General features: G+C 38.2%; 1 protein-coding gene across 1 annotated transcript; it reads right to left on the bottom strand.

Annotated features, from left to right (window-relative positions):
• Nucleotides 1–64: 64 nt before the first annotated feature.
• On the bottom strand, nucleotides 65–26,821 carry LOC136813829 (uncharacterized). The gene is made up of 18 exons (XM_067070315.1): nucleotides 26,304–26,821; nucleotides 25,447–25,578; nucleotides 24,542–24,651; nucleotides 23,713–23,808; nucleotides 22,921–23,103; nucleotides 22,188–22,457; nucleotides 21,783–21,902; nucleotides 21,013–21,264; nucleotides 20,356–20,481; nucleotides 19,967–20,140; nucleotides 19,416–19,601; nucleotides 17,558–18,852; nucleotides 16,763–16,895; nucleotides 14,813–16,336; nucleotides 13,178–14,282; nucleotides 3,281–12,105; nucleotides 985–1,149; nucleotides 65–796 (listed from the first exon to the last, which is right to left on the bottom strand). The coding sequence occupies exons 1-18, from the start codon at nucleotides 26,441–26,443 to the stop codon at nucleotides 249–251; spliced, it is 15,384 nt and encodes a 5,127-aa protein (XP_066926416.1). The 5' UTR covers nucleotides 26,444–26,821; the 3' UTR covers nucleotides 65–248.
• Between the last annotated feature and the right edge of the window lie 965 nt (nucleotides 26,822–27,786).

Here is a 27,786-nt window from a genome sequence, read left to right as displayed (position 1 = left end):
CCGACTGATGACCCTACAAAAGCGTAAGGAGACCAGCCTTTACAATGAAATAGCACAATGAAAGTTAGGGGATAGTTCCAAGTTCTTCTTCACATCTCTTCTAATTAAAAATCTTAAAATAAAGAAAATTTAAAAATAATACCACAACCATTAAAATAGAAAAATTATAAATAAAAATAATCCTCGTGTGATAAGGTAGCATAGCTTGACAGAAAGTCTTTCGTTGTTAAAACTTTTTCTCAGCAGTCTTACGCTGTAGAACGCAGGCGACATATTTCCATAGCAACCACTGTGGACCAATCAGTAATCTTGTTTTGATTAACCCCGAATGAATTCCTACCCAACGGTCGTGAAGTAAATGACTGAAAGTCATCTTTTGAAATCACATCACTGTTGTTCGTCAAAACCATGGAATATAGTTCGAAGCCTTCAGATTTCATTTTGTCCAAAACTTTTCCAGTTTCCTCACCTAAACTTTCTTCTGGATTCTCAATAACGGTCAAAATAACTTTCCTTGCATTTGATGGTCGAAGAGATTTCTCCGCCATTTTGAAAGCGTTTTCGTAATTTTGTTGACCACCCACTTTTTCTAATCGTAAAACATCACCCACTGTAGGAGAATCGATGAGTTTCACTCGATTACCGAAGGCAATGATATCGATGTTAACAAAATCTCGATTCATTCTTCGAATGAAACTCGATGCGAATCGTTTGTTTTGAATCCATGTTTGAGAATCGACCTCATCGGAGGAATCGAGTAAAATGATCGCATCTAATGTTTCTTTGCAAATGAAATCTGAAAAAGGGAAAAAATTGTTTTATTATCATATTTTAGCCAATTTTATCATGAAACGTTGAAATTAACTATTTTCCTCACAGGGGTCTCATCACCTTATGCCACAATGGTATTGGTTTTAAGATGTGTCCTGCTACAAGTCATTTAACGAGACAAACAATTATCTTTTATCATAAAAAGACACGTACCAGTTGCAACACACTGTTGTTTGTTGGTCGCTCCCTCCTCCGTGGTGCTCTTCCCTTCACCGCAGGGAATACACTCCACCTGACCGCTCCTTGGTTGGAATGCTCCATAAGGACATTCTAAGCATCTGTCTTCTCCACCGTCGAACGTCCCTGCACTGCATTGTACTGAAAAAATGGATTGAAATTTCTTGATTAAAAGATTAAACATCATCATCGTTTTGATTCTTTGATGATCATTAGCGTGTCTGCCACAGTTTAGCTTTCTCTGAAATCTAACCTGGTGGTGACAGACTATGCGAATTTTATCGAGCATGCTTCAATCACATTGATTAAAATATTGAACTAGAAAATTCGTGATATCTTAATTATTTTATCCTACATTTCGATCTCCAGAGAATCACTTCTGTGTAATTACAATATTTTGAGGTGAAGTTAAGGTGGTCGTTAACACTTCTGAGATAGGATCATCTTTTTCGAGTCGATTTTTCAATTTTTGGTTTAAATTAAAGTTTGAACCTTGCTAAACAATATCCCGAAGTTTTATTTCATATAAAGAAGAGGAAAGTCGAAAACTTTCGGTCTTTAGACACGTACCTGAGCAGATTTTGTGGTCCGCCCCAAACGCCCACCCCGCCGCCCGTCACGAAAATCGCAATATTAGCCCTTCTGGTTCATGGAGCGACTCCAAATTTTTACTGTCGCTACTTATAGCCACAAAGAACATTCCCGGAAAATTTTACACCGGTACTGTTAATAGTTCCGGATTTATGACAATCAAAACAAACCCGCCATCTTGAATCTTGTCAAATTTCAAGTGTGGATTTTTGGTAAAGGGAATGGCTGTTTCATGGCTTATTTTCTTGTAGTAAGTGATGGTTTGATGCTTCCTTTTTATATAAAGAGCTTCTCAAAACTCCAAGGAACATTTTCACTTGATAAACTTTCTAATTTCCTTCCCATTGGGATCAAATTTCAGCGCCACACAATGTGTGACAGGTACGTGTAATGTTTCTTCTGTTTTCTCTCTCTTCTTAGTTATTTAATTGATAATTTATTGTTTAAAACGTCCATAACTTCTTCTTGAAGCTATCCATACACATTTAGTTGGATTTTGATAGTGATATAGTTGATTTTGGTGTATTTCGGGGTTTTCGCAAAAGTGAAAGTGAAAGTGCTCTTTATTAGACTTGAGCGCAGCTTGTATTTCAAGTAATAGGGATAAAAATTTGCTTTGTTACAGTGAAATGTGTTACTTTAACCAATAAAAGGGTTAGGGAATACTTTTCAATCACTTTTCACCAAATTTAAGCTTTTTTGCAAGCAAAAGTAAGGTTTACGCAACTTTTTTGTATGTTTGCGGTAATCTCAGGGTTCTGCGCGACACCATAAATTTGCTGAGACATGCAAAAGAAAATGGCTTTACTTTCTTTCTTAAGGTGAAAATTGGATCAGTGCATCAAGTTTAACTGAAATCTGTCAAAAATCCCATATTGAAAGCTTTTTTTCCTCTTTCTACAGCAAAAAATAGTTTTAAGGCCAGTTTACGCAAAACAGCAAAACCGGGGGTTTTCAATCTTGTGGCGGAAGAATCTCAGGATTGGCTGGTCCGATTTACTTGGAATTTTGTACACAGCTTTCTCTTAGTGCAAGGGGTGTTTTGAGTGAAACAGATTTTTCAAAAGATGTTTTGTTGATTTCAAAATTAAAAAAAACTGTTTTTTGCGTTTTTACCCCCGGTTTTTGATTTTTTTTAAAAAATTTTTCACTCAAAACACAGTAGGTCAATATTGTAACATAACTACCAAATATCAAAATCTAACTCCATCTGGTTGTTGAGATTCTTCTGCCACAAGATTTTGATATCTATTTTTAGAAATGACGTCATGACCCCCGTCTTTGAAATTTCTAACATTTTTTTCTATTTTTAGATCAATATAATAATGAAGTATCATCATACAAAATTTCAACAATATATCATTTATACATTTTGAGATATTTAAATTTGAATATTTTTTGACATTTTCAAAAAGTTTGTTAACGACCACCTTAAGGTACAGTAAAGAAAAATCGCAAAATTGTCTTTTTGCGGTAGCTGTTTACATTTTGTTTAGTGATAGATCCATATAAGAGGTTCTTGGTTAGCCTTCACAGTCAAATAACCGGCGGTCTCTAGCTACAAGTACAACAAGTTTTGATGTGTGACTTTGAAAATTCCATAAAATTAGAAAATCACAAAAAAATGGAATTAAATTTTTGAGAAAACCTAAGCAAAAGGAATATAAATGAGTGAACTCACCACAATAGACATTGTCTTGACTTGTGGCCATTCCTCGTGGACAAATTTCATTTTCAGTACGCCAAGTCACTTTGGCATCAACCGTTTGATAAATACAATCTCCCAAATGGACATTAAGTGGATTTTCAGCCACCTGGCTTATCAGTTCGTTGACGTTCTTCTTTAGTTCAGCTCTCTCGCTGGAAACTTTCAATGCAAATGAAAGCTCGTTGTTTTGATTTTGATCGATGTTTTTCCTCGATCCAACTTCGATATTTATCGAAGCTTTGCCATCGCTATTCACTCGATATTTCACGCTCAAAGAATTCGCAAAACCAAACAGATTGTTAAATTTGGCTTCGAATAAAGAAGTTATGTTTTTGTTTCCGTTATGAGGGAGTTGACATTTCCATTGTTTTTGTTTTTTTAAAACAGACATTGAGATTTTCGCGATCTCTTTTCTTGGTATGATTCGGATGACGTTAACGCGTGCCTTCCGTGACGTCACAGTGGTTTGTCCGTCAGTCACTTCGCACCAGTACTGTCCAATGTTTGAATTTCGTACGGATCGAATGTTAAGGATACTGGATTGAGAGATGAGTTGTGCATTTGGTGAGGTGTTTGCACGGAACCACCATTTGTACTTGAGCCGAGAAGTCGAAGACGTTGCATTGCACACAAACTCGATGTTTTCGCCACCGGGATATTTGACGTCATGATCGATTGGCTGTGTGTGGAATTTAATTGGATGAGCGACGCGAACTAACACCTGGTTGGATGAAATTTTATTAGTGATCGTTTGACCATGACAAACGTAAATTCCTTGGTCACCTTTGCTCACAGAATCGATGCGTAGTTTGTAATCGTTTTGTGAAGGAAGAAGCGTTCCATTTCGTGTCCATGAGTAAGAGACGCCAGCAGGTCCATCAATGGTGCAATCTAATTCAAATCTTTCACCAAGGTATGCCAGTTTCAACAGTGGCATTTGTTTGCTTAGGATGAGATCTTCGTTCTCACAGAAAAACGTCCTTCGTTCGATAGTTCCTATCTCTTGTGTGAGGTCTTCACTGATTCTCATCAGTTGTGGCTTCGATATTTTGCTTGTTGTAACTCGGATTAAGAGATTGTAAATAGCGTCGAAGGATTGGATGACTTCTTCGTAATGAAGCATTATTGGTTCGTAAAGTTGCTTCAAGACAATGATTTGTTCTTTGACGCAATCTTTGAAACCAAAACACGAAGCGCCAGCATCCTCCGCCATAACTCCTTCACTACTACGCTGCCATCTTTGAATGACGTCATTAACTGATTCCACGGATCCTTTGTTGCTTGATTCGATTTCTTGCTGAAGACGTTGCATTGCTTTGACGTTCATTCCGGTCAGTGTTTTATCAACAGGTCGAGTGATTTCATTGGTTCGCATGTTAAGGATGTCTTTGTTCAAGTTTTGAGTGATTGTTTTGAGCATGTTGAAACCTTCATTATAATAAGCGCAAGTATGGCTCCAATAAGTTGCATTCCGTTTTTCCTCTACGATGGAGTTTCCAGCGAAAGAAACACTTCTTCGTCGGCGTTTTTTACTAGCGAGCGGTGTGTATTCGACCGCTTCATGAACGATTGTTTGGATGACGGATTGTAAAGAAACATCGAGTTGTTTTGTGTTGATGGCGATATCGAGCAAAGTTTGGTCTTGAGTATTGATATCTAGCATTGAGATTCTCAAAGGAAGATTCGTCAATTCTGGTGAATATTGCACAATCTCAAACTCAACGCCCTTGATCAGAAGGGTGGACTTGCTTCCCACCACTAGAGATTTGATTTGATTCAACTGTTTGTTAATGAATGATTGTGAACGCCCTAACTTTTCAAGTGTGTTTTTGGCACGTTCCAAGATGGCTACCGAACGGTTTAATTTTAACACAGCTCTGTTCAGTCTGATTTGGGCGGTCCGCACGTCAATTTCTTTAGCGCGCGCGATAGCCGAATGATTGTCGTATTGTAAAAAGACGTTTCTACTCGCCTGGTCGATATCGTTTGATTGCTCAACAAATAGGCGCCTATGAGAGCTACATTGTTCATTCTGTAAAACACATTTGACATCCTGCATGAAGACACATTCACTGGTTGGACAACATAGTTTAGCTTCACCATATCCTCTAGTAACTGTGATATTCTTAAGATGACATTGTTCTACAAGCACATTCATATTCTCAACTTGTAGTTTAGGTTGTAGACAAACATAAGAGACATTACGTGAGACAGGGTATGTTTTCCACGTCAAATCACACGCTCCATCTAACCAATCCATGAAGTCTTTCACACCTTTGACAATCTGCAATGCTGACGTCACTGTTCCCAGTACTTGTGATGTTTGCTCCAAACCAAGACTTTTGACATCCACACCAAACTGTTGAGCAATATCAATGCCACTCTTCATTATACTGACAACGCTGTTGGCCGCTTCCGCAATAGTCTCCGCATTGAATTCCTTCATCTTCAACAGAGACTCGATATTGGACGCAATGCTTAAAACGTTCCTTCCAACAGCCAAACCTTTGGATAATGTTGATCCAATATCCTTTAGATTCACACCAAGGGATCCAGCAACATCATTCAAAGCTTCAGTTAGCTCGCCTTTTATGTTTCCCCAATTTTTGAACAACGTTTGACCAAGTTTATCCACACTGGTCAAAAACTTCTCACCACTGCCAACCACCTTATCAAAATTAGTCAATGCTTCTTTAAAGCTATCACTATTTAATAAAGATTTAAAGTCATCAATCAGTTGCTTGCCACTTCCTATGGTTCCAAGAGCTGAGTCAGCGAATTTAAAGAAGGATTTTGCTGATTTGACCAGTTTGGTATCTAAGTTGTATTTGCCAAGATTGATTCCTAGTTTGTCAGCAACACCTTGGACATCTTTGTAAATGAGACTAACAAAGTTTGCAGTTTGATTAAAAATGATTGGAAGTTCTTCTAATGCGAATTTGACAGGGTCATCTTCAAGTTTATCGAATGCGTCATTTAAGGATTTTGAGAGTTCAGTGAATTTAGTGTATCGGTCAGCGATCGTATCAAGACCGGATGTAATATCTTTCAATAGTTTGTCAGTGCCTTCTCCAAAGAGATCGGTCTTTTTGAAGACCTTGCCAGTGACCATTCCAAAGACGCTTGTTACATTATTGACAACTGTGTTTACTTGAGAAGTTAAAGTTGAGATTTTACCAACGAGATTCTTGGCAACCTGTATTTTATCACCAACTGAACCAGCACTTAACAATCTTTTGAATTCATTTCCAATGATAGAAGCTGTTTCACCAATTTGTTGGACATTTGTAACTGTCTCGCCGATACCTCCCGCTATCAGACTCGTTTTGTTCAATATACCAGAAATCCCAGATGTTATTCCATCCAGCTTTGTTCCAAACCCTCTCAGCCATTTCGGTGATATAGGTGAGTTCTTCAAAAGGTCAGGAACAGCTTTCATCATGGAATTAACACCAGTGACAATATTTTGAACAGCCTTGACTCGATTCTCGATTGGTCCTTCAGTGAGATTATCAATATTTTCCATAGTTTCTTGGAATGTCTTTTTAATCTTGTTCACCTCATCAAAAGCATCTGCGACATTGGACGAAAAGTTACCAGCACTCTCGATGAAAGAACCAAACTCGTCAACAAAGCTTTCAAATCTTTTTGATATTTTCATCAAATCGTTATTCCCGTCAAACAACAATCGAAAAATGTTGGAAGAATCGTTTCGAATGTCTTGGATAAAATCAGAAGTGGTATGCAAAACATCAGCAACTTTGTTGAAGCCTTCTTCATTGAATTCGATCCCCTCCAGCTTTCCAATCTCCTCTTTGATCCCCTTAACTGATTGGTAAATACCGGCAGCAGATGTTGCTCCATCTTCAACCTTGTCCAATATACCTTCCACCTTGATTGTAATATTCTTCAAACTTTTCCCGATACCTCCAAGAACATCTGATGAGAAATCTTTACCAAAGATGCTAGTGAAATCACAAGATTTGCAATGCTTTTTCATCAAACCTGATATATTCTTCAATATGGCTCCACTCTCGAATACAATTTCTTTCAAATCTGCAAACTTCTCCTTTGCAAACTTGGGTGACACCAACAGAATCTCTCCAATATCGTAATTCTTTAGATTCTCGACAAACTCTTTGGTCGAATCCGTCAATTTCCCAATTTTCTCTACAGGTCCCGATTGGATTTTATTGATAGTTGATGTGATATCTTTGCTGACATCAGCAAGTTTTTTAACAGCGTTAGAGATATTTCCTATGAATCCTGAAACACCATTGGTCAATTCACCGAGATTGTCATCAATTCCTAGATCTACTCCAACCACATCCTGAATAGTCTTATCAAAGATGGAAGCTGAATGGCTCACACTTTGAACCAGCTTGTCAGTCTTTCCAAGAGCATCATTGAGAATATTGAATTTCTGTTGCCAAGGTGCTTTGAGAATTTTTTGATAATCTTGTTGGATCCCTCTGGTGATTCCTTGCATATTTCGAAAATCTTTGACAATCAATCCAGCACCGTTCAACAATGTATCTGTCTTGTTGACCACAGTGGACAATTTTTGCGAAACATCCAACAAACTTCCACTGAATTTCCGGAACCAGCTTCCATTGACACCCAACGTTACCAAGATATCCGATGATTGATCAAAAATCAAAGGAAGTGTTTTCCCAATTGCATTCACACCTTTACCAATATTCTTCAATACTTCGATTCTCGATTCGATTGGTCCTTTAGTCACATTCTCCATATCTGCACCAATTTCACCGAATAAATCCTTCACTTTGTTGACCGAATCGTATACTTCACCAGCTTTTGGAAGAACCACTGAAGTTTTATTCAGAACACCACTCACTTTATGTACCAATCCTTCAAAACCATTCTTCAAAAATTCCATATCTTTATCACCGTTAAAGATTGCTTTGAAAATATCGCTTGTCCCATTTTTCAAATCTATTATATCGTCAGCAGATCTTCTTAACGCTTCTGAGATGTCGTCAAATGATTGTCGTGTAAACCCATCCTTATTAATAGCGTCAAAATTCTTGGTCAGTTTATCAGTCACATTCAACACTTTCTCCCATCCACCTAAGCCTGTGTCTACACGATCAGCAATCTTTACGAAACTATCTTTAATTCCTCCGAACTTCTCTTTCAGTTTTGTGGAGAAAGAATTCTTGAATCGCTTTCCGAAGATGTTGGTGATATCACAGCCTTGACACTGTCCTGAAATCCGTCCGATATCCTTAATGACGTCACCGGTTGTCATGGCGAGCTGTTGAAATTCCGTCAACTTGTTACGCAGGTCACGTGGATTTGTCATCAACATTTTACCGAAATCGTATCCATCTAAAGCGTCTACAAAATCGTCAACGGAATCCGTCAGTTTACCGATATCGGAGATTGGACCATCTTGAAGTTGATTCAACATTCTGGAAACGTTGGAGAAGAGGTTCTGATACTTCAACAAGCGCTCTTTACCGATGGTGTTCTGGAGAGCTTCGGTAAGATCGTTTCTGGTGAGCGAATAATTCAATGCGTTGGCACCTTTGATGGTTGTTGAGATGGCTTGATCGAAGATAGATCCAGATTGTCTGAACACTTCTTGCAATGCTGGAATCTTTTCATCCCAGGATGCATCATTCAGTTGTTGCCATGACGATTTCAGCTCTGGTAATTGTTTCTCAATATCTCCGATTCCTTCAATAGTGATATCAGCGGCTTCAAGAACTTGTCCAGTTTTTGTTAACCCGCTTATCAAGGAGTTGGTAATTCTTTCAACATTCTCACCAAAGACATTCAACCATTTGCCATCGATTCCGGCTGCATTTAACGTTTCTTTGGACAATTTAAAAATCTCTGGTAACTCTCTCAGCAGCTCTTTACTGTCTTCTGCTAATGTCTTGGCGATGTCCAGTCGCGCGCCGAGGGGTCCAGATTTGATTCCATTGGATTTGTTCTTGAGTTGTTGAAACTTGGTTTGAATATCAAGAGCTTTCTGATAAACTTTCTTTCCGCGTTGGCCAACTTGGTATGACCTGTTCATGACGTCACTCAGCATGTTGACAACTTTGTTAACGTTGTTTCCAACAATGTCCAAATCAACATCTCGATTCAATAAAATCTCTAACAAGTTCTCTGCATGGTGTTGAATAGATGAAATATTCTGTGTTGACATATCCAGCGCTGTTGATAACTCTTTCAAAGTCTCCAAATTGAATTTGCCACCCTTCTTGATCGCTTTGAATCGGTTTTTCATGATGTCAGCAACTTTCTGCAACTGTTGGACTTCGTGAATAGATCCACCAACTTTGTGAGCCACTTTCTCTATTTTGGTGAACATATATTCAAAAGCTTCGTTGATCTTAACAGCACTGTTCTGTAGAAATCGATAACCGAAGATCTTCTCAACTTGGCAGCTTGAGCAATTCCTCATGATTCGATCCATCTCTTTAAAAGCACCTGACAAACTGGTGAACAACTCTTTCATCTCGGTAACCTTACCAGGGATAAGTTTGGGATCAGCTGTCATGATCAGAGACAAATCATATGTTTTCAACTCATCAATCAAATCTTCAGTCGCATCTTTGATTTCACCAATCTTACTCAACGGTTTAGTTTTCAACTCTTTGACCATGTCTTGTACTTCATCAAACATATCACCATACTTTTTCATCTTCTTCTTCAATTCTTCATACTTTTTCTTATATTTGCTAATCCCTCCCATGAAGGATTCATATTTCTCTTTCAAACTGTCCGAGCCTCGATCAAAGAATCCGTCCACTTGTGATGATTTATCGGATAGCTCCTTAGCAAGTCTCGTTTTTCGGACACCAACTGAAGAACGCATAGCGGATACCATCTGTGGAAAATCTGTAGAATCTTCAGCCACGTTTGGAAGATCAAGACCAATTTGTTGTCCGATTTCGTTTGACTCGTTGGAAAGTTTGTGAAGAGTGGATTTGATTTTGCCCAACAGATGACCAACACTTGGCGCAAATTCGTTGTCAATCTTGGAGACGCTCACCGGAGGGAGATTTAAAGCATACAACTCCTCGAATGACTGACCGTATCTTTTAACCACTTTACTGACCTTCGAAACCAAATCTGCTCGTCTTTGTAAAGCACTTACGTCATCACTTAAATCGTTCGTTTCAATCTCTCGTAGGAACATTGAAGCGCTTTCGATGTTCTCTTTCAGAACCGCAGCTTTAGTTCCATTATACAAAGATATAGTCTGCGTACGCAAATCCTTGATGTTTTGAACAATGTCTTTTAGATCGGCATTCTTCACAGTAGATAATTGATCGAAATTCCCCTTCAAATTCTTCTTCACCATGTTTACAGCTTTGATGACGTCATCTAAAGCTTCTATGACGTCATCTAAACTTTCCCGCGAAAGACCAGTGCCGGATTCAGAGAACATTTTCAAAGAAGTTTGGACTTGCTCCAAGGATGAGATGAGGGTTTGGAACCCTTTGGGAAGCTTTTTGACCTTCTGTGCGTACTTCGATGCATACTTAGAAATGGGTTTCATGTATTTATCAAACTTATCGAACATTTTGCTCAACTTGGACTGTCCGAAAACATCTTGTGGTGAACATTTCCCATCCTTGCATTTCTCAACAATCTTTTTCATCCCTTTCAGAATGTTGAGTGCTGAATTGATGTATTCTTGAAAAGTGTTCATAGCGATGGTGGAAACCTTTGGTGAAAATGAAATCATAACTGGGATATTGAAATCTGGTGATTTCTGCATGAAATCTTCAGCTAAATCCATCAATTTACCAACTGGACTTTCTAGTCCTCCATTAGAGTATTCGTTTATCAAAGAACGTAAATCTTGAGCTAAATCCTGGATGGTTCTCTTTTCCAAAGGTTTGACATTGTTCAAGAATTCCTCAAGATCTGACAGAGCTTCATTGGTCCATGAGGTTGTATTGCTTGATTTGACGTCTTGTTTCAAGGTGCATCCTTTCAAACCGTTTAACTCCTTGTTCAAATACACCATAAGGTACTTGGTGAACTGGCTGACTCTTTGTGTATACAACATTAACTTATCGTTATCTTTTGCTGACATCAGCACTTTGAATTGAGCATTTGCACCCACAATGAGACGTGAAAGTTGCGTCGGATTGGCAGGTTGTTTATCAGTGCATAATTCTTGAAGCTCTGGTATGATTCGGTTGAAGATCTTCCAGAAGCTCTGGATCAGGATTTGAGTGCTTGTAGAATCAATATGAACTTTGGTTTGCCCGTTCCGACTGACCAAGTTTGGTAGTTTCTCCAATGCTTGTATAATATCTTGAATAACGGTCAGTAAAGAGTGGATTTCAGCAAGATTAGTGGAGACTTTTTTACCAGCCAATAGTTTCTCTACTTGTGACACTATAGTGGCTTGAGAATGATGTTTGAGTTGAACAGAACCTAATTCTTGTGATAAAGCATTAGTGAGAGTTTTGAAGAAATCTTGATGTTCTTTGAAAAGTTGGATGGAAGTAGCACTCCTTTTCCATTGATTTTTTTTCATATCTTCTACGTTAATTCGAACTTGCTTCCATAATTCGATAATACTCTGTAAAGGTGTGAAGATCTGTGCTTCAATGACGTCACAGTTCGTTTGATCAATGACTTTTAGAATATCGTTGACGCGTGCGCAGACATCGTCGATCTTTTTGGTTCGATATCCAACAACCCATTTGGTTCGACAAACTTTTTGTTCGAATTTTTGCAGACTTTGCTTCGTACCAAGTAAAACGTGAACAAGGGTAGGGGTGGTACAGTTCTGTTGACATCTGAAAGATAGAATAATAAACAGCAAGTTAATTTCAAGTATCTGAGTACGACAACTTCTTCGATCAATTTTACTTTAAGTTTAAAGGGATAATCAGATGGTTTGTAATTTGGCATGTGGGACCCTCCTATTGTGGTCCTGAGCGAAATCTCAAAATATTTTTGCCTAACTATTTTCCAAAGTCGAGATTATTAAGTTACAATTTTTTGGCTTTTAGGATGAAAACAATAGAATTTCAACGTAAGAACCGTGTGAGAACCCATTTTCAAAAATTTCAAATATTGATATCTCGATTTTGGGAAATTGTAACACAAAAATACTTGAGATTCTACTAAGTACCACAGAAGGTTTCTGTAATCTAAGTATCTCAAACCATCTGATTATCCCTTTAAAACTAGACCAAAGGCAGTTTTGAAATTTTGACATAGAGACTGCATTTCGTTATAAGAAGTATGGCTGAAAGAAACAGTTCCCACCAATATCTTAATCTTGACGTCACTTTTCGAACGTTTTCAAAACATTCTAAAATTTTTTTTCGTTCGAATTTCTCACTTCAATGCAGCAACTTTTTTGTAAGAAAAAGCTTCTTAATCCTCGTTCCCACCAATTAATACCTTTGAACTTCCTTAGAACCGCCCTAAATTGACTTTTGTAATCACAATCTTACCGATTTTCACTTTTCATATGAGTGATTTAGAGTTGGGATTATTAGTGCAATTTTAGTGAAAATGAAAAAAAATGGTCTTAGTTCAAACAATGGAGACAACATCCTCCACCTTGCCCGATACGATGGGGGAAGAATTGAAGCCAAACGTAATTCTCCTGATCCAAGCTACGATAAACTTCCAATATGAATGCCCGGGGGGTACTAGGGTTGCGAGCTGACAGGGGGTACCGCCCGACTTTCGACCCTTGCACGCCCTTACGGGGACTAAAAAGGAGAAAACAAAGGAAAATTTTGTGAATTTTACGACCCTTATTGGGACAAATTTGACCAAATTTCGATCTTTCCGGGGATAAAAAGCTGACATAAAAAGCAGGGTAAATCTTCAAAAGGACCAAAAAAGACTGACCTATCACAAGCTTGTTTGATGATACGAATATTGGTTTGAAACCATTGCTGGATGTGATCAAAACCTTCCATAAATCCTTCATTGCTCCTCTGTAAGATCAATGGGACATCAAACTTCGGTAGCACGCCATAAAACTGATCAAGGACTCTTTGGAGATCACTGGAACTTCCTGTAAGTTTCTTAATATCGTACGCTAAATCCAATCTCTCAAACGTCTCCTCGAAGACATTTCCTGATGTTTGATTATTCTCTTGAATCTTTTTCTGTAGTTTCTCCAATTCTGCGCGGTCGTACGTTTTCAAAGATCCAGACAACATATTCAGTTGTTTTTGTAGATCAGTGAAACCAGTGTTGTTGAGTCCAGTCTCAAGTGTCCCTTTAACAGACTTCATTTTTTTCTGCATCTCTTTGACTTTTTGTTTGAGTTGTTCTTTAAGAGCTTCTTTCAACTTTCCAGCAACCTGTGGGTTGACTTTTTCCAAAGCTGCTAAATCTTCAGGCGACAAAGTTCCTTTAGACATTTTCTTAAGAATGGAATCCATCATCTTTTTCGCCACATCTTGTTTCTCAAGCACCGCCGTCAAATTCTTGGCGTACTCTGGAGCAATCTCACGCAATTTTGCTAAATCTTCTTGAGTGATGTTGCCTAGCAACCGAATCTTCTCCATTATCTCGCCAACTAATTCACTTTTACGGATCTCCTTTGCCATTGTCTTATTGACGTCACGTAGCTCTTGGTAATCGGCTTCCGTAAGTTTTTGTCCGTCTTTCATTTTATTGACCATTTTCTGTAAGACTTGACCGTTCCTAATATCTCTCATCTTTTGTCGAAGTTCATTGGCCAGTGTTTTGTTTTTCGTATATTCTTCAATTTTCTTGAAATCGTGATCCGTTAAAAGTTGATTCTGTAATCTGATTGGTAGATATTTGAAGAAGTTTTGACGTTCGATTTGCTCTCTTAATTGTTTTCCTTTTTCTTCATTGACATATTCGAGATCTAGAGCATCCTCAAGCGTTAAAGGCTCCTTCTTTTCCAGCTTGCCATTGATTCGTTCAATGATTTGTTGTGCTTGAGTAGGATCAGGTCCTGGTTTCGCACAGCTCCCTAACAAGAAATAAGTTGCGAGAAAAAGGTAAGTATGGATGAAATATTTGTCTAACTGGTCCCGAGGACCTTTGACCCCAATTTTGGCCAACCCCCTGTCTCCTGTCTTTGTAACAGTGAGGAGCTAAATACCAGCTGCCTTGAGAAATGGTAATACATAATCACCACCGGGGGTATTTCAAAAACATGAGACAGAAACGATAAACGGACCTCCCCTGTGACAAAAAACTTACGGTACCCAGCTGGCACGCAACGTTTTTTCGACGTTTATCTAACGTTCACAACATCCATATAACGTTAGATGAACGTTGAAACAACGTTGTGTGCCAGCTGGGTAGAAATCGAAGACGCACGAGGAACACAAATTCGGTCGAGTCAAAGGAATTTCGAGATAAGGGGCGAAATTTATATGGCATTATTAACTAAAGGGACGAAAGAATTTGTTCGAGTTAAGGCGAGACATTCGAGTTACAGAGGTTTGAGTTGTAGAGTTTCGAGTTAAAGATTTATTGTATAACAAGGTGAATTACCTGTGTATTTGGTTCTCCAATCAGTCACGACGTGCGAACAAACAGATTTCTCACTTTTCTCAAACCCATAACTTCGATCAACAAGGACCTGCTTACACGATGGTACTGGTTTAGGGATCTGATAAGGGTCTTGGCACACTTTACACTTTTGTAGTTTATGACAAGAGCGAGGGCACTGTTTGATGGTACAGTTCTTGTCCATTTTTTGTTCCAGTTTTCTCATTTCATCGCGTTTGTTTTGATATTTCTGACGCCATTCGGTAGCATTCTTTTCCGCAAGACGATACTCTTTCTCGGTGATTGACAACTCGGTGCGGTATTGTTGAACTAGTGTCTGATTAGTTTGCTTGTTAACTTGGTACTCATTAATCAAATTTTGAAGACGTTTTTTCGTTTCGAAAGATTCTTTTTGACGCGCGTTCAAACGAGTGTATTCATCGACCGTGAAACGATCCAATAGTTTTTGGAGATCTGTGATAATAGCGGAATTATCAGTAGCTTTACCGTAGGATTTCACGTTCACCTTATCCCAAGCTTTCAGCTCGAAATTGATGGTGTTGTTAACTTCGAATTCATATTTTCCAAAGAGTATCATTTTACCTTTTCCAATTTTTATTTGCTTATCTTGGAGAAGGTAAGTTTCCCTGTGGATTTTCCCGTCAAGAAGTTCGATACCTGTCGTCATTTTAGCGACTTTGACGCCGTCAACTGTCAAACATAAATGTAGTTTATCAGCTTGTTGAAAGTGAAAGAATTTGCCGACTTTTTGTGGAGAGTTCATTTCGGCAACTGTTTGCCAAATATCGAAGGGTGATTTCGAGTTGTCTCTACATAACGCACCAAGACCGAGATCGTATTTAAAAGGGAACATGGTTGTGTTAATGTTGTCAATACATGGTGAAAACAGACAAACTGATGAATTAAAGTGGACTGTCAGATAAGAGAATTCTTTGGTCGGTTTGGTTGTTGAAACGTGTTTCTTAAGTTCGTCCAATGCTGTCTTTAAGTCATTTACAACTTGCTCTAATGAAGTTGCTGTGTTTTGATCGAGGGAGGGATCCTGTTTGATACCATTGATGATGGCTTTGAGCTTGGTCAATGCTGGCCCTACTTGGTAGTAATTGTGTTGGATGGACTGCAAGATGAATGCATTGTCATTGTATTTGTCACCCCATAAGATCTGACTCAAATCGTCACCCAGCCTCGTGTTCCACTTAGTAACAGTCGTTAAGAAATTATTGACGGTTGTTAAGAGAGGTTCCTTTGGTGAAGCGAAAAGGAGATCATTCAAATACATGTCCAAGTCTTGTAGAGGAAATTCCAAGAGTTCGATACCGGTTGAATCGACGTTCGCAGATGATCCGCTGCCTCCACCGCTCGATGTTTTCTTCTTGAATAGAAAGTCAAGATAAGCGTTGCTTTTAGGTGATTTTTTCAATATGGGTTTTAATCCCGTCTTCATTTTGAAAATGGAGTTTTCTCCTTGGACCAATGTCATCATGTATTCTTTTGTTGTGAGTTGTCCTGGTAACGGAAGAAAACAAACAGTAAAAATAAGCACATTTTTGTGAAAAACAAAAAGCAAAACACTGATTTTTACCGTAATGCAAGACCCGAGAAAACAGTTTTTAAAACATATTGATCGATATGAAGTAGGTAAGTCTGTGACCGCAGTCGGAGGCGACCCGAAGTCCTCTTTCGATACCCGGGTTTCGATAGCTATCTACCCGGAGGTAGTGGAGGGCGACACTCTTTCTCCCTGAATTGCACCACTTACCCTTAATCCCTCTCTTTAATCACTGAGCATCAAGCAGAGGCATCAAGTACCATCAAGTACGAAGTCCTTGGTATGACTCGGCAGAGGGTTGAACTTACCACCTTGTGCACTGTAACCGGATGATCTGCCTAGTGAGACGACAAAAATGAGAGCGTTACAAGGCCTGAACTTACGTGTTTTAGTAATGACTTTATTTCTTGGCTTTTTCTTTTTGATGTATTTCTTTTGAGAAGTATCAGCTATCATCCATGAAGTGGTCTCCATCTTAGATGAGCCTTCAAAACATTGGCTCCTCATCTCCAACTCCTGAAGGATTGAATGTGAAATCATATCAAACACAGTAGAATTTCCATGCAGCTCTTTAAGAGTGCGTTTTTAGGCCTCCCAAAATGTACTTTAAGGATCAAAGTGAAAGAAAGTGACCTCTAATGGTGTAAACATTGAGAAAAACTTTTTTGGGCACTATTTAGGAAAAATCGACCATTTTATGTTTTAAAATGGACAAAGATTGCTCCCTGAGTATCCTTTTAAAGATTAAATGACGTGAGATTTCTTACACTTATATTCCCAAACTCTATAGAACAGCTACAATGTAAAAACCGTCTCGAATAATGGCTTGTTTATCGAAACCTTGCACGAAGCATAAAGAATATATCCATTCATAGATTCATTCATTCATTTTCTCTATGTAGAAGAAGGCATCTCACAGGGTCCACAGGGCTCTGGAAAGCGTAACTGAAAATCTACAATCCAAGTCACTGTTTGGAACGCCAAATACATCTTTCAACCTTTACAGCGTGAGGGGACCGGGTTACCAGGAAAAATGACGCCAAAATGTATAAAGTCATTATATTGACATCTCATAAAAGACGTCATTTCCTTGCAATAAATTCATTATAGACCCCTCAAAAGCTCAGCACCGTTAAGAACTAATAATTGGGAGGTGTATTTAAAGTCACATTTCATACCTCTTTTCCATTCTTGTTAATGACATCATAAGTTAAGACTCCAGACACATCACCGGTCACAATTTTCTTGTAATCATACTTCATTTTAGTGGAACCAAATAACACTTGTGTAACACCAGCCTTACTGCATCTTCGCGAATCACCATCACCTGACCGAAAACCGATAGACTTTAAGGAGATTTTCCAGCCGAGTGTTTGGACGTCCGAAAAACTGAAAATGGTTTCAAGATGTCCGATATTGTCCGAAGGGAAAGCTAGATGGGGTTCTTTTTTGCACATGTCAACTAGTAAACAAAAGGAAGATTTTGTTGTCATGGTTACTGATTTATCATGCACTTTCATGGTGACGGTTTCGTGTAAAAGATACACCAAATATGTTGATGTTTCGTCAATTGCAGCCGAACCGCAAATAGGATGCTGTTGAACTTTATGTGCGGACCAAATGTAAGCACGAATATTATTTTCGTGTATGTTTTTCATTGGTTGGTTCAAAACGAGGCTGAACCATGATGGTGTGATGGCGTTAAATTGTGCGATGAATTCTTTAGCGAAAATGTCGTTCTTAATGACGTGTTCTAGCTGCGGTGACGTAAGGTCTTTTTCTCTACATTGTTTTGGGTTTGAAGACTCCGCTATGTCAAGCGAAGCGTGTGATACGAAGTCTTGCATCAGTTGAGCTGATCTGGTTTTAGGTAAGGCTAAGGGGAAAGCAGTATTGGAAATGTTGGCAAACATCAATCCATTAGTGAGGTAGAGATTGGATGATGTAATTCGCCAATTCTTTGTGGAGGTCAGATACACAGGGAAAGCCTCACAACTATGCAGTTCAACTTTTAATGAAAAGCAATCGTCATAAAATGTTTTGAGTGCCAGAGCTTGTGTTTGTTGTTGTGAATCGTAGAAAAATAAGAGTTGGTCAGGTGACCGGTATACGGGCTCGCCCGTTGCTTTCCCTTCAAAAGTGGTCCAATAAACACTGGAAGTGTCTGACTTTATGGTGAACTGTTTGTTGGTGTCCCATTTCGTGAAAGTGATGTTTGAAGGTGTGAAGAGAATATCCGGGTCCTCTGGTATGAAAGTCATCACTGATCTCGTTTTTGGTGTTGACTGGATCGCGATAGGTTGTGACGTCATTTTGATAGATTGTTTAGGGATTGGAGAGATCTGGAATAAAAGTTGTTGACAATTTGTTCCAGTGTGTCCAGTGTTTGTACAATTACACGTATATTCGGTGTCTGTCACTATTGAACATTTCCCGCCATTTTGACATGGATTCGGCTTGCATACCAAAATTTCTGAAAAGGGAAAAAAATTCGATTAAATTTTACAGGTTTTTTACTATATGAAAAAACTATTTAAAAACATAAGCCTTCGATGGCCTAATGTTAAGAACCAGTTAAGAACAATTCAAGGCTTTACTACTCAAAAACATTCAATTTATTAGGTAAATATAGTGTATATAAAAGATACTCACAAAATGGTGAAAATAAGAACCTTTTAAAAAGAATATCTTTACCCCTTAAAACTAAAAAAAGCTAAGAACATCCATTTTGGACGTTCTTATAAAGAACGTATGTACTACATAAATTGAGAATGAGATAAGAACAAACTATGTAAGAACAGCTTAAAAAAGCTAAAGTGATATCTCTTAAAACGGTTTTTTTAGCAAATTCAAACAAAGCTTATTTTGTTTTTGTGAAAGCCAGGATTATATCATCTGTAAGATACCTCAAGAAAGAAGACCTTATCACATTATCGGCCCCATTACGCCAGCCCTTAATACACCGGCGATGCAAAAATAACGCCGATAAGGGCCGGCGTAATAAAAGGCCGATAAGGTATTCAAACAGCGACGAACCTTCGCATTTAGTATTTCGTTTATCCCATTGCAAGCGACCATACACAAATCCACACTTGATCATTTGGTGTCCACGTAACACGAAACCATCATGACACGTGACCGGACACGTGCTTCCAAAACTCAAGTCACATGGTAGTGTGATCTTACTATTCGATGGAGCAGTTGGTATTCCGCATTTCTTCGCTGCAAACAAAAAGTTTATTGATTATAAAAAAGGAAAACGTAAAATGTAAAAGTAGAAAATTTATAAAACAGAAAAAATGAAGCGACTGCTTATGTTGAAATTTTTGTCATTTTTCGTGACTTCATCGGTATAAAAAAGATACCCCTACATTTATAGTATTATCGGCGGGAAACCAAAGTTACTTCTTCCTTGGGACTTATCTTTGCTGTGTTGAAAATTATACACCGTTGGAAAGATATTAGTCGAAGAGAATTATCTAAAAAGTCTCCTTTCTACCCAATACATTTTATTTTAAACCCTTTTAGATCCAAATGAGGATAACAAATAATGCCTGTAGGTCATAAAAAAAGATGAAATTACTCACGCAGACATTTGACGGTAGACCCAGACCATTTGCCATTGGGTTGACAAACGCGTTCGCGTGGTCCTGTTAATTCAAATCCACTTGCACAGGAGAATTGACATTTCTTTCCAATGATGTATCCTTCACAAGATGCTTCTCCGTAGAAAGGATCTGACACTGCTTCACATTTCTTCGCTAAAAAAAAAGAAAAATATTCTGAAATTTCTATAGAAACTCTCTATTCAAACTTCTATAATTTCAGTTTTTCTGTAATTTGAACTGAAAAATTGGCCCCCTTAGCTGAAAATCAGTTTTAAATTCGAGCCTTTCTCTGAATTGAAGAAAAATATTGGTCCCTTGAAGATTGAATGTCGAATTTGAGAGCGTCAACTTAACATGTACTTCCTTACCATAACAGGTACGTTTGTCCACACCAAGCCAATAACCAGGGTCACACGCACACGCATATGAACCAATAGTGTTGACACATTTCTGCGTACATCGGTTGGTATAGCGAGATTTGCATTCGTCAATGTCTTGTGAAAAAGAGAAAGATAATCTAGACAGAGTTTTATACAGTTTTTCTATTAGTCTATTTGATAGGATTCGTACATCTTTTACCCAGCTGGCACACAACGTTGTTTTAACGTTCATCTAATGTTATATGGATGTTGTGAACGTTAGATAAACGTCGAAAAAACGTTGTGTGCCAGCTGGGTACATGCTATTTTTATTCAATTTACAGGAGGGAATTCAGCGAAATGTACAGATTTTACATATCAAAAAATCGTTTTTTTTGAGACATGATGCGTAAATATACCCCTATCTCAGAACCCCGGTGAGGATAAAATCCAAATTGGATAGAAGTGTTCTTGTTCTCAGGAAAAACCAATAAGGATGGTTTTGGAGTACAAAGTTTTTTTCCATTGAATATCGAATGGGGATAAAAACAAAATCAATATCCTAATGAGGATAAAATTATGGAATATTTTCTCAAATTTTCATGTTGGACGGGCGTCCCACCGGGTCTATGACACAGGGGTGTGTAAATCATACGATTTTGCTACCTTTGCAAGTTTTCCCATCCTTCTGCAATTGCAATCCAACATTACACGAACATCGATATCCACCGATAGTGTTCTCGCATCTTTGTTCGCACGATGCTGTCTTCTCTGCGCACTCATTCCGATCCAAGCACAGAAGTCCATTGTAGGCTTTGAAGAATCCTTTCTTGCACACGCAGCGGTAGCCTCCTTCATAATTCTCGCAGTAAGACGTTCGAGGATCGCATGGATTTGAGAGTGCGCACTCATTGATGTCTAGATAGAAATCAAAATACAGTGGTCAAGGGAAATGGATTTTACACAGTAACATAGCACATATTCTTGAAATTTTGTGAATCATGCAGAATTTTGATATAGAAAAGCCTCTTTATATACTTCACTGAGACAGGAATCCGTCTGAGAGGGAAGGACTTTTAACACTGTATTTGAAACATCCCCTTCTCACAGACCCGGTGGGGTTTTTCAGCCAGTGGGGATAGAAATAACGGACTAAAACTCGATGGGGTTGATATTCCCATATTTTTTATTGCTTGTGATTTCAAGTCAGAAAATTCAGCGGGGATGGGAAAAATAGCATAATATTTTACAGTGAGGATTAGTTTATTATTAGATTATTTTCAGTGGGGGAAAAATTGGAGGATAATTTTCCACCGGGGATGATATTTTGGGCAATATTTCCAGTGAAAGTGGGTCCAGGTGGGTCTGTGGGAAGGAGTCATGATGAAACTGGCTCAGATGAAGGAGCTCAAAGATAAAAGAAGTGAAGAACTCACCGTTGCATGAATGTTGATCCTTGTTGAGCGTGTAGCCTGATCTGCACAAACAAACCTTTCCAGCATGAACTGGGAAACACGTGTGCTCGCAGCCTCCACCATATTTACACAAATTCTTGGCTGTGGAAAGAGAAATTTATAATTTCAGTTTGCACTGATATTCGTGATTTTAATAGCTTTTTCCCTAGGTTAATCTACTTGCCCTTGATCATTCTCTTCAAATCGCTAAGCATTAAGCTCTCACTCTCTGGGTATTAAGTACATATTTTCTCACAAGTAAGTCTTTAGATTCGACACAGCCAGGGGGTTGAACCTAAAAATCTTGGATGCCGTAGCCGAATGCTCTACCTTTGCACAACGGTCACTTAAAAACTATCGAAATGTTAGGTATATATGTGAACATACCTTTACAAGCCTTGAGATCCGGAGCCCATTCGAATCCATCGAAACATTTACATTGATATGAACCTATAGTGTTTTGACAAATTTGTGGACAAATATTCTCATTCTCAAAGCATTCATTCCGATCCACGCATAGGTTGTCACGTGATAGTCTGTATCCATGACTACAGGAACATTTGTAGGATCCAGGCACATCAGTGCAAGTAGCGATTTGATGACAGTTGGCGATTTCTGGTGCACATTTACATGGAGATTTTTTACATTCGTCAATATCTATTAAAGAAAGAAGAATCAATGAGAAATTTTGAAGATTTTTCATAATTTTTTACAAATACAGCTGGCGCTCTTATAATTCGATAATTAAGACTCCAAAAAAAAATCGTGCACCCCCTGTTGAGGAGGTTCATTTCCGTTCCAATGGGGCAAGGTTTGAAATGTAGTGGAATTCCATAAGGGTAGACAAAAATCCGTCAAAAATAAGTGGAATTCCAAGGGGGTAATTATTGAAAATTTGTAAAATTTCGCAATTCCAGAGGGGAATGATCCTAAAATTGCCTGGAATTCCAAGGGGGTAGGTCACAAAAAGTTGGACCTCCTCAACAGGGGTTTTTTTTTGGAAAAGCCCGATGCAATGATCAAGTGCACAGCGCAATAGGTGTCAAATGTGTTGTTTCTCCTATTGTATCACTTCTCGTCCTTTTCAAAACAAAAAATTTTTAAAATAAAGAAAACTTACTTTCACATTCCGTCACATTTCTTTTGTTATTTTGGAACGGCGTGTAGCCTCGTTTGCACGCACAATAATATGATCCGGGTATATTGACACATACTGAAGAAGATTGTTGTGCTCCGTTTCCACCTTTCTGCATTGCAAGACATTTAGAGTATCCTTCTTTGCCCGGCAAACACTCGTTCTTGTCTGTCGGAGAAAAGAAGATTGGGAAGATTTCAATGGAGATTGGGCTCTTTCAGAAAATGTTCGTAAATGGGAGGATATAGTGTCCGGAGGGTAGTGAAAAATCTACAAAATTTGCCTTGTCTGGGCGGTAAACTTGCTCTGTTTGGGGGTAATTTTGAGTGTTCAGGGGATCAACTGATGCTTGTCCAGGGGGTTAAACCTGCTGTCCGGGGATTCAAAAGTCACAATGCCCGGGGGTAAGTTTCCAAAAGATGTTATATCCTCCACCCCCCCCCCCCTTCATATTCAAATTTTTTCTGGAAAAGCCCATTTAATGAACTTTTTGTCCAAATAGGAAAAACAGTAGAAACGTTGTAGTTTCCATATTCCTATTTCTGAGTAAAAATATATTCTATCCACTTCTTCTTTCAGTCTGCACCACAGTTAGTTTTATGGCGTGAGATGCTAGGCAATTTGATCTTCCTAGTCAGGGTGCAGTATGCAGTGCTGACGAGTCCTAATAAGGCCGAAATGCATACGGTGCTCTGCCACCCAATCTCCTGAAAGAATAGTTTCAAATTATTATCCAAAGATCAAGAGTGTCCTTATTTTCATTGGTTTCACACTTACCAAATTGGCAAATTGTTCCTTCGAAGCCCTTCGCACAGCTACATTGATCCGGTTGTTTACATTTCCCTCCATTCTTACAAGGCGGAAAACAAACGGCTGTGAAAAAGAATGAAATACAAAAAGGTCATTTAAGTAATGATTTCGAATATACAGTGATCCCAGCTGGAACACAACGTTGTTTCAACGTTTATTTAACGTTCACAACGTCCATATAACGTTAGACGAACGTTGAAACAACGTTTTTTGCCAGTTGGGATACAGTTGACTCTCGCTAATAGCGCTCCGCAACGCTTACGTCATAATTATTACTTTTCACTTTTTTTTGACATTTGTACGAGTTGCAATCCCACAATTCAATGCGGCTCAATTAAAGATACGCGCAAGTTGTTATATATCTATTGTCAAATGATGCAATTAACGTGCAAAAGAGATTAACGCAAAGGATGATGGGATTGGAACTCGTACAAACACATCGAGAGTAATGATTATGTCAAAAATAAAATCTATTTTTAGATTCAGCGCGGTGCGCTATTCAATTTTCAACGGAAATTGAATTTCCATTGAATAATGGAACGTATCAAATAGTAGAGCGTCGTTTATGAGAGTTTCCTGTTGACGATGACTTTCAATATTATCGAATAATGGAGTGTATCAAATGGTAGAAATTCAAATTATGGAGTGTCAACTGTATCAAGATTTAGAAATTCAGAAATTTGTGAAATAAGTGGCTTCATTTCCCATTTCTCATCCAGGAGTTTCGGAACCAGCCCCTTCGGAGCTTTAAGATAAATGTGTAAATTGACGTTTTTTGATAAAAGAATCAACTTACGCTTTGTGCATTCAGTCTTTTCATCATTGACAGAATATCCCGAGCAACAATGATGGACTTTGTAGTTCACCAAACGACTGACAATCTTCGAGACTTGTTTGTTGATCACGCTGAAACAATATGAAGATTTGTTTCATAAATTACCGTCAGAAATTTCCCGGTTTTCGGAAAGGAGGGGCAAATTTAAGAAATTTGAGCCTGACAAAAATTGTTTAAAATTTGCCCCTACTGGCAAAAACCGGAGTTTTTCCATAAAAAGCATTACGTCATGAATATCATATCATGAATTACCGTCGTTTTGTATTAGATTCCCATCTCCACACTAAGATTCTACTGCCACTTTTTAGCGGAAAAAGACCAGGACTTTGGGTAGTTCTTCGGGTAGTTGCATACCCAGCTGGCACACAACGTTGTTTTAACGTTCAAATAACGTTATTTGGACGTTATGAATGTCAAATGGACGTTGTTTTGACGTTGTGTGCCGTCTGGGTAAAGAATAAGCTTCGGAAAGTTAGGAAGTTTCGTGAGAGTAAACGCTAGTTTTTCGTACCTTTAGAAACAAACTCATGCCGGGTATTCCGAGAAAATAGTGGAAAATTCCGGAAAAGTGACAAGAATCTTAGTGCGGAAATGGGAATCTTATACAAAACGACCATAATTCATAACATGATATTCATGACGTAATGCTTTTTATGGAAAAGCTCCGGTTTTTGCTAGAAGTGGCAAATTTTAAACAAATTTTGTCTTGCTCAAATTTTTCTTTAATTTGCCACTCCTGGCGAAAATCGGATAGTGCCTTAAATATTTCGAAAAAGTTTTTTTTCCAAAAGAAATTTTTCTCTGTCCCCAAAATAAGATTCTGACCGGAGAAATAAAGAAGATTACAAAGGAGAAGAGAAACTTACGAAGTTCGTTTACATTTCTTCCAACAACCGAGAAATTTACGACAACAAACTTCGGTATCGCGAGTTTCGGTTATCGTTGTGTATTTCAACTCGTAAATCGTTTTCGTCTCATCGAAAGAACACACGTGGCGTCTAAAGGTGAAAAAACAACAAATCAAAAAATACAATCTCATAAAATTAGGCTCATCCAGAAAGAGTTTGATTTAAAAATGTGGCTGTACTCAATCTTAATCTAAACTACAAGGGATATTCCAAGAAAAGTTAAGGATTAGCCTACTCTCAGGTACCTAATAACCGGAGTCCACGTTAATTGATTTTTCGAAAATTTCCCACCCAGAACATTTTTATTCCAACCACCCCTCCCCGCTAATTCCAAACCCCCAGCTATTAGGTACCCGAGAGTAAGTGCCATAAGAGCCTCTTATCAGCTAGCTTTAGGTTAAAAAGAAACCTCTATCTACGAAGTCTTCCCAGCTGGCACGCAACGTTGTTTCAACGTTCATCTAACGTTATATAGACGTTATGAACATTAGATAAACGTTGAAATAACGTTGAAACAACGTTGTGTGCCAGCTGGGTTTGTTCTAAGATGCTGTTGCACCAATCAGTGATTTTGGTAAAAGAAAACCCATTTTCGACCGTAGCCGCCAATTGCCGCACAGGCATTTTTTGTCCGCTTTATCCCACTAAAGCCGTCACAGTCCTTTTTTCGCACCTTTAGACAATAGAGAAATGTGTCAAATAAGGATTGGATTGAGTTTAAGGGGATAATTAAATAATTTAGTGGCACGCGCCTGACCGCACGAATACGGTCGAAAAGGTGTATATAATAAGATAATCAGAGATTTCATACTTACCCTCCAGGATTCAAAGTCGGTATATTTCTTCTCGCTCTTTCAGAAGCACCTCCGAACGCCACTAACGATGATAGCCACGCCAAAAGAAGGAAAATCCGTAACGGGCGGTTCAGGTGGTACCTAGCCATGAGATAACGCATATCTCCAAAGGAGAGCTTCTACAGAGCTCCAAATAACAAATTCGATCGATTTCACTTTATTCGTATAAAGTTAACGTTTTGACCTCTCCCTCTCTTAAAACAATCAATAAATTAAAAAACAAATCAAAATTTCTTCTTCCGGGTTCAAGCCCTCTCAACAGACGAATGACAGATTGAAAACATTACTTCAAACGGTATCAATCACATAATAAAAGTTGGTGACTTTTGAAATGCGTAGTCAATCATTTTTCGTTCGTTGTTTCCACAGCTTTGTTAACAGTTTGAAGGAAGGTTATAAATTTTTTTTGTGGACGCAGTGAGTAGATGATGATACTTTCACAAACACATCTGAATCAACATTTGATGTTACGTTTCATCGTATCTAGAGATATGAGGGTAATTTGATATTGGTATAATGACGTCATCTTTCAGCACATATGACCAAACAATTGACTGATTGACTTCTCAGAAAACTTTTATTAAATCTTATTATTAAAAAGTTTATTATAAATACATAATAAGCTTTATAAAGGGAAATTGCTTGAAAGATGTTTCAGCAAATGCTAATAGTTAGATGGCCACTGTAAATTACTGTCGATGATTTGTCTGATTGGATCAAATGTTTGCAAGACTGAAAGAGGACTGAAATGACTTTGACGCTGAGTTATAACTTTCTGAGAGAGAAAATTTTTCCGAGATAAAAGAAACCCAAGTGAAACTCAATAGAGAAAGCACCGACGGACAAGCTACCCAAAAAAAGTGAACGATAATCTTTGAAAATAGAATTTTTCAACTGGTTTACCCCTCGGAAAGCCTGTTGTTGTCGCCTACTAGAAAATCAACAAGCTATAAGATTATGATTCATCTTGATTTCAGAGATTTACGTCTAGATGTCCTAGATGATTCAAAGTGCTAAAATTCTAAACAGTAAATCAGATTTGCAAAATTGTAACGAAACATATAAAGATATAAAAAGACAAAACACGCTTCAGGTGCTGAATAAAACATCATGTATGTCAAAAGAGAAATGTACAATATGGAAACTTATTCGGCCTTGGTTGTCACATTAACATTTTTCTACAATCATTATTGGAGCAAATTTGAGCTTTTAAATCCTGAGATCCTAACCTTGTAGTCTTAAGTCTCATGTTAAAACTCAAAGTTAAAACTCTACTTTCCAAACGTACTTTAGTGCGCTTTAAAATTATCTGTGGTGTTTAGAATTTCGCAGGGAAATTTTCTTTGTCTCAAATGTTTTGGCCATGATTGTCTGAAAAATTGAAAAATCCCAATTTTCGCTCAGCGGGGTTCTAAAATTACAAGAGAACCCATAAAATGTACAT

The sequence above is a fragment of the Clytia hemisphaerica genome, unplaced genomic scaffold (genome assembly GCF_902728285.1).
Source record: "Clytia hemisphaerica strain Z4C2 unplaced genomic scaffold, Clytia hemisphaerica genome assembly, whole genome shotgun sequence".
NCBI classification, from domain to species: Eukaryota; Metazoa; Cnidaria; class Hydrozoa; order Leptothecata; family Clytiidae; genus Clytia; species Clytia hemisphaerica.
This window is presented reverse-complemented; position numbering and strand designations above follow the sequence as displayed.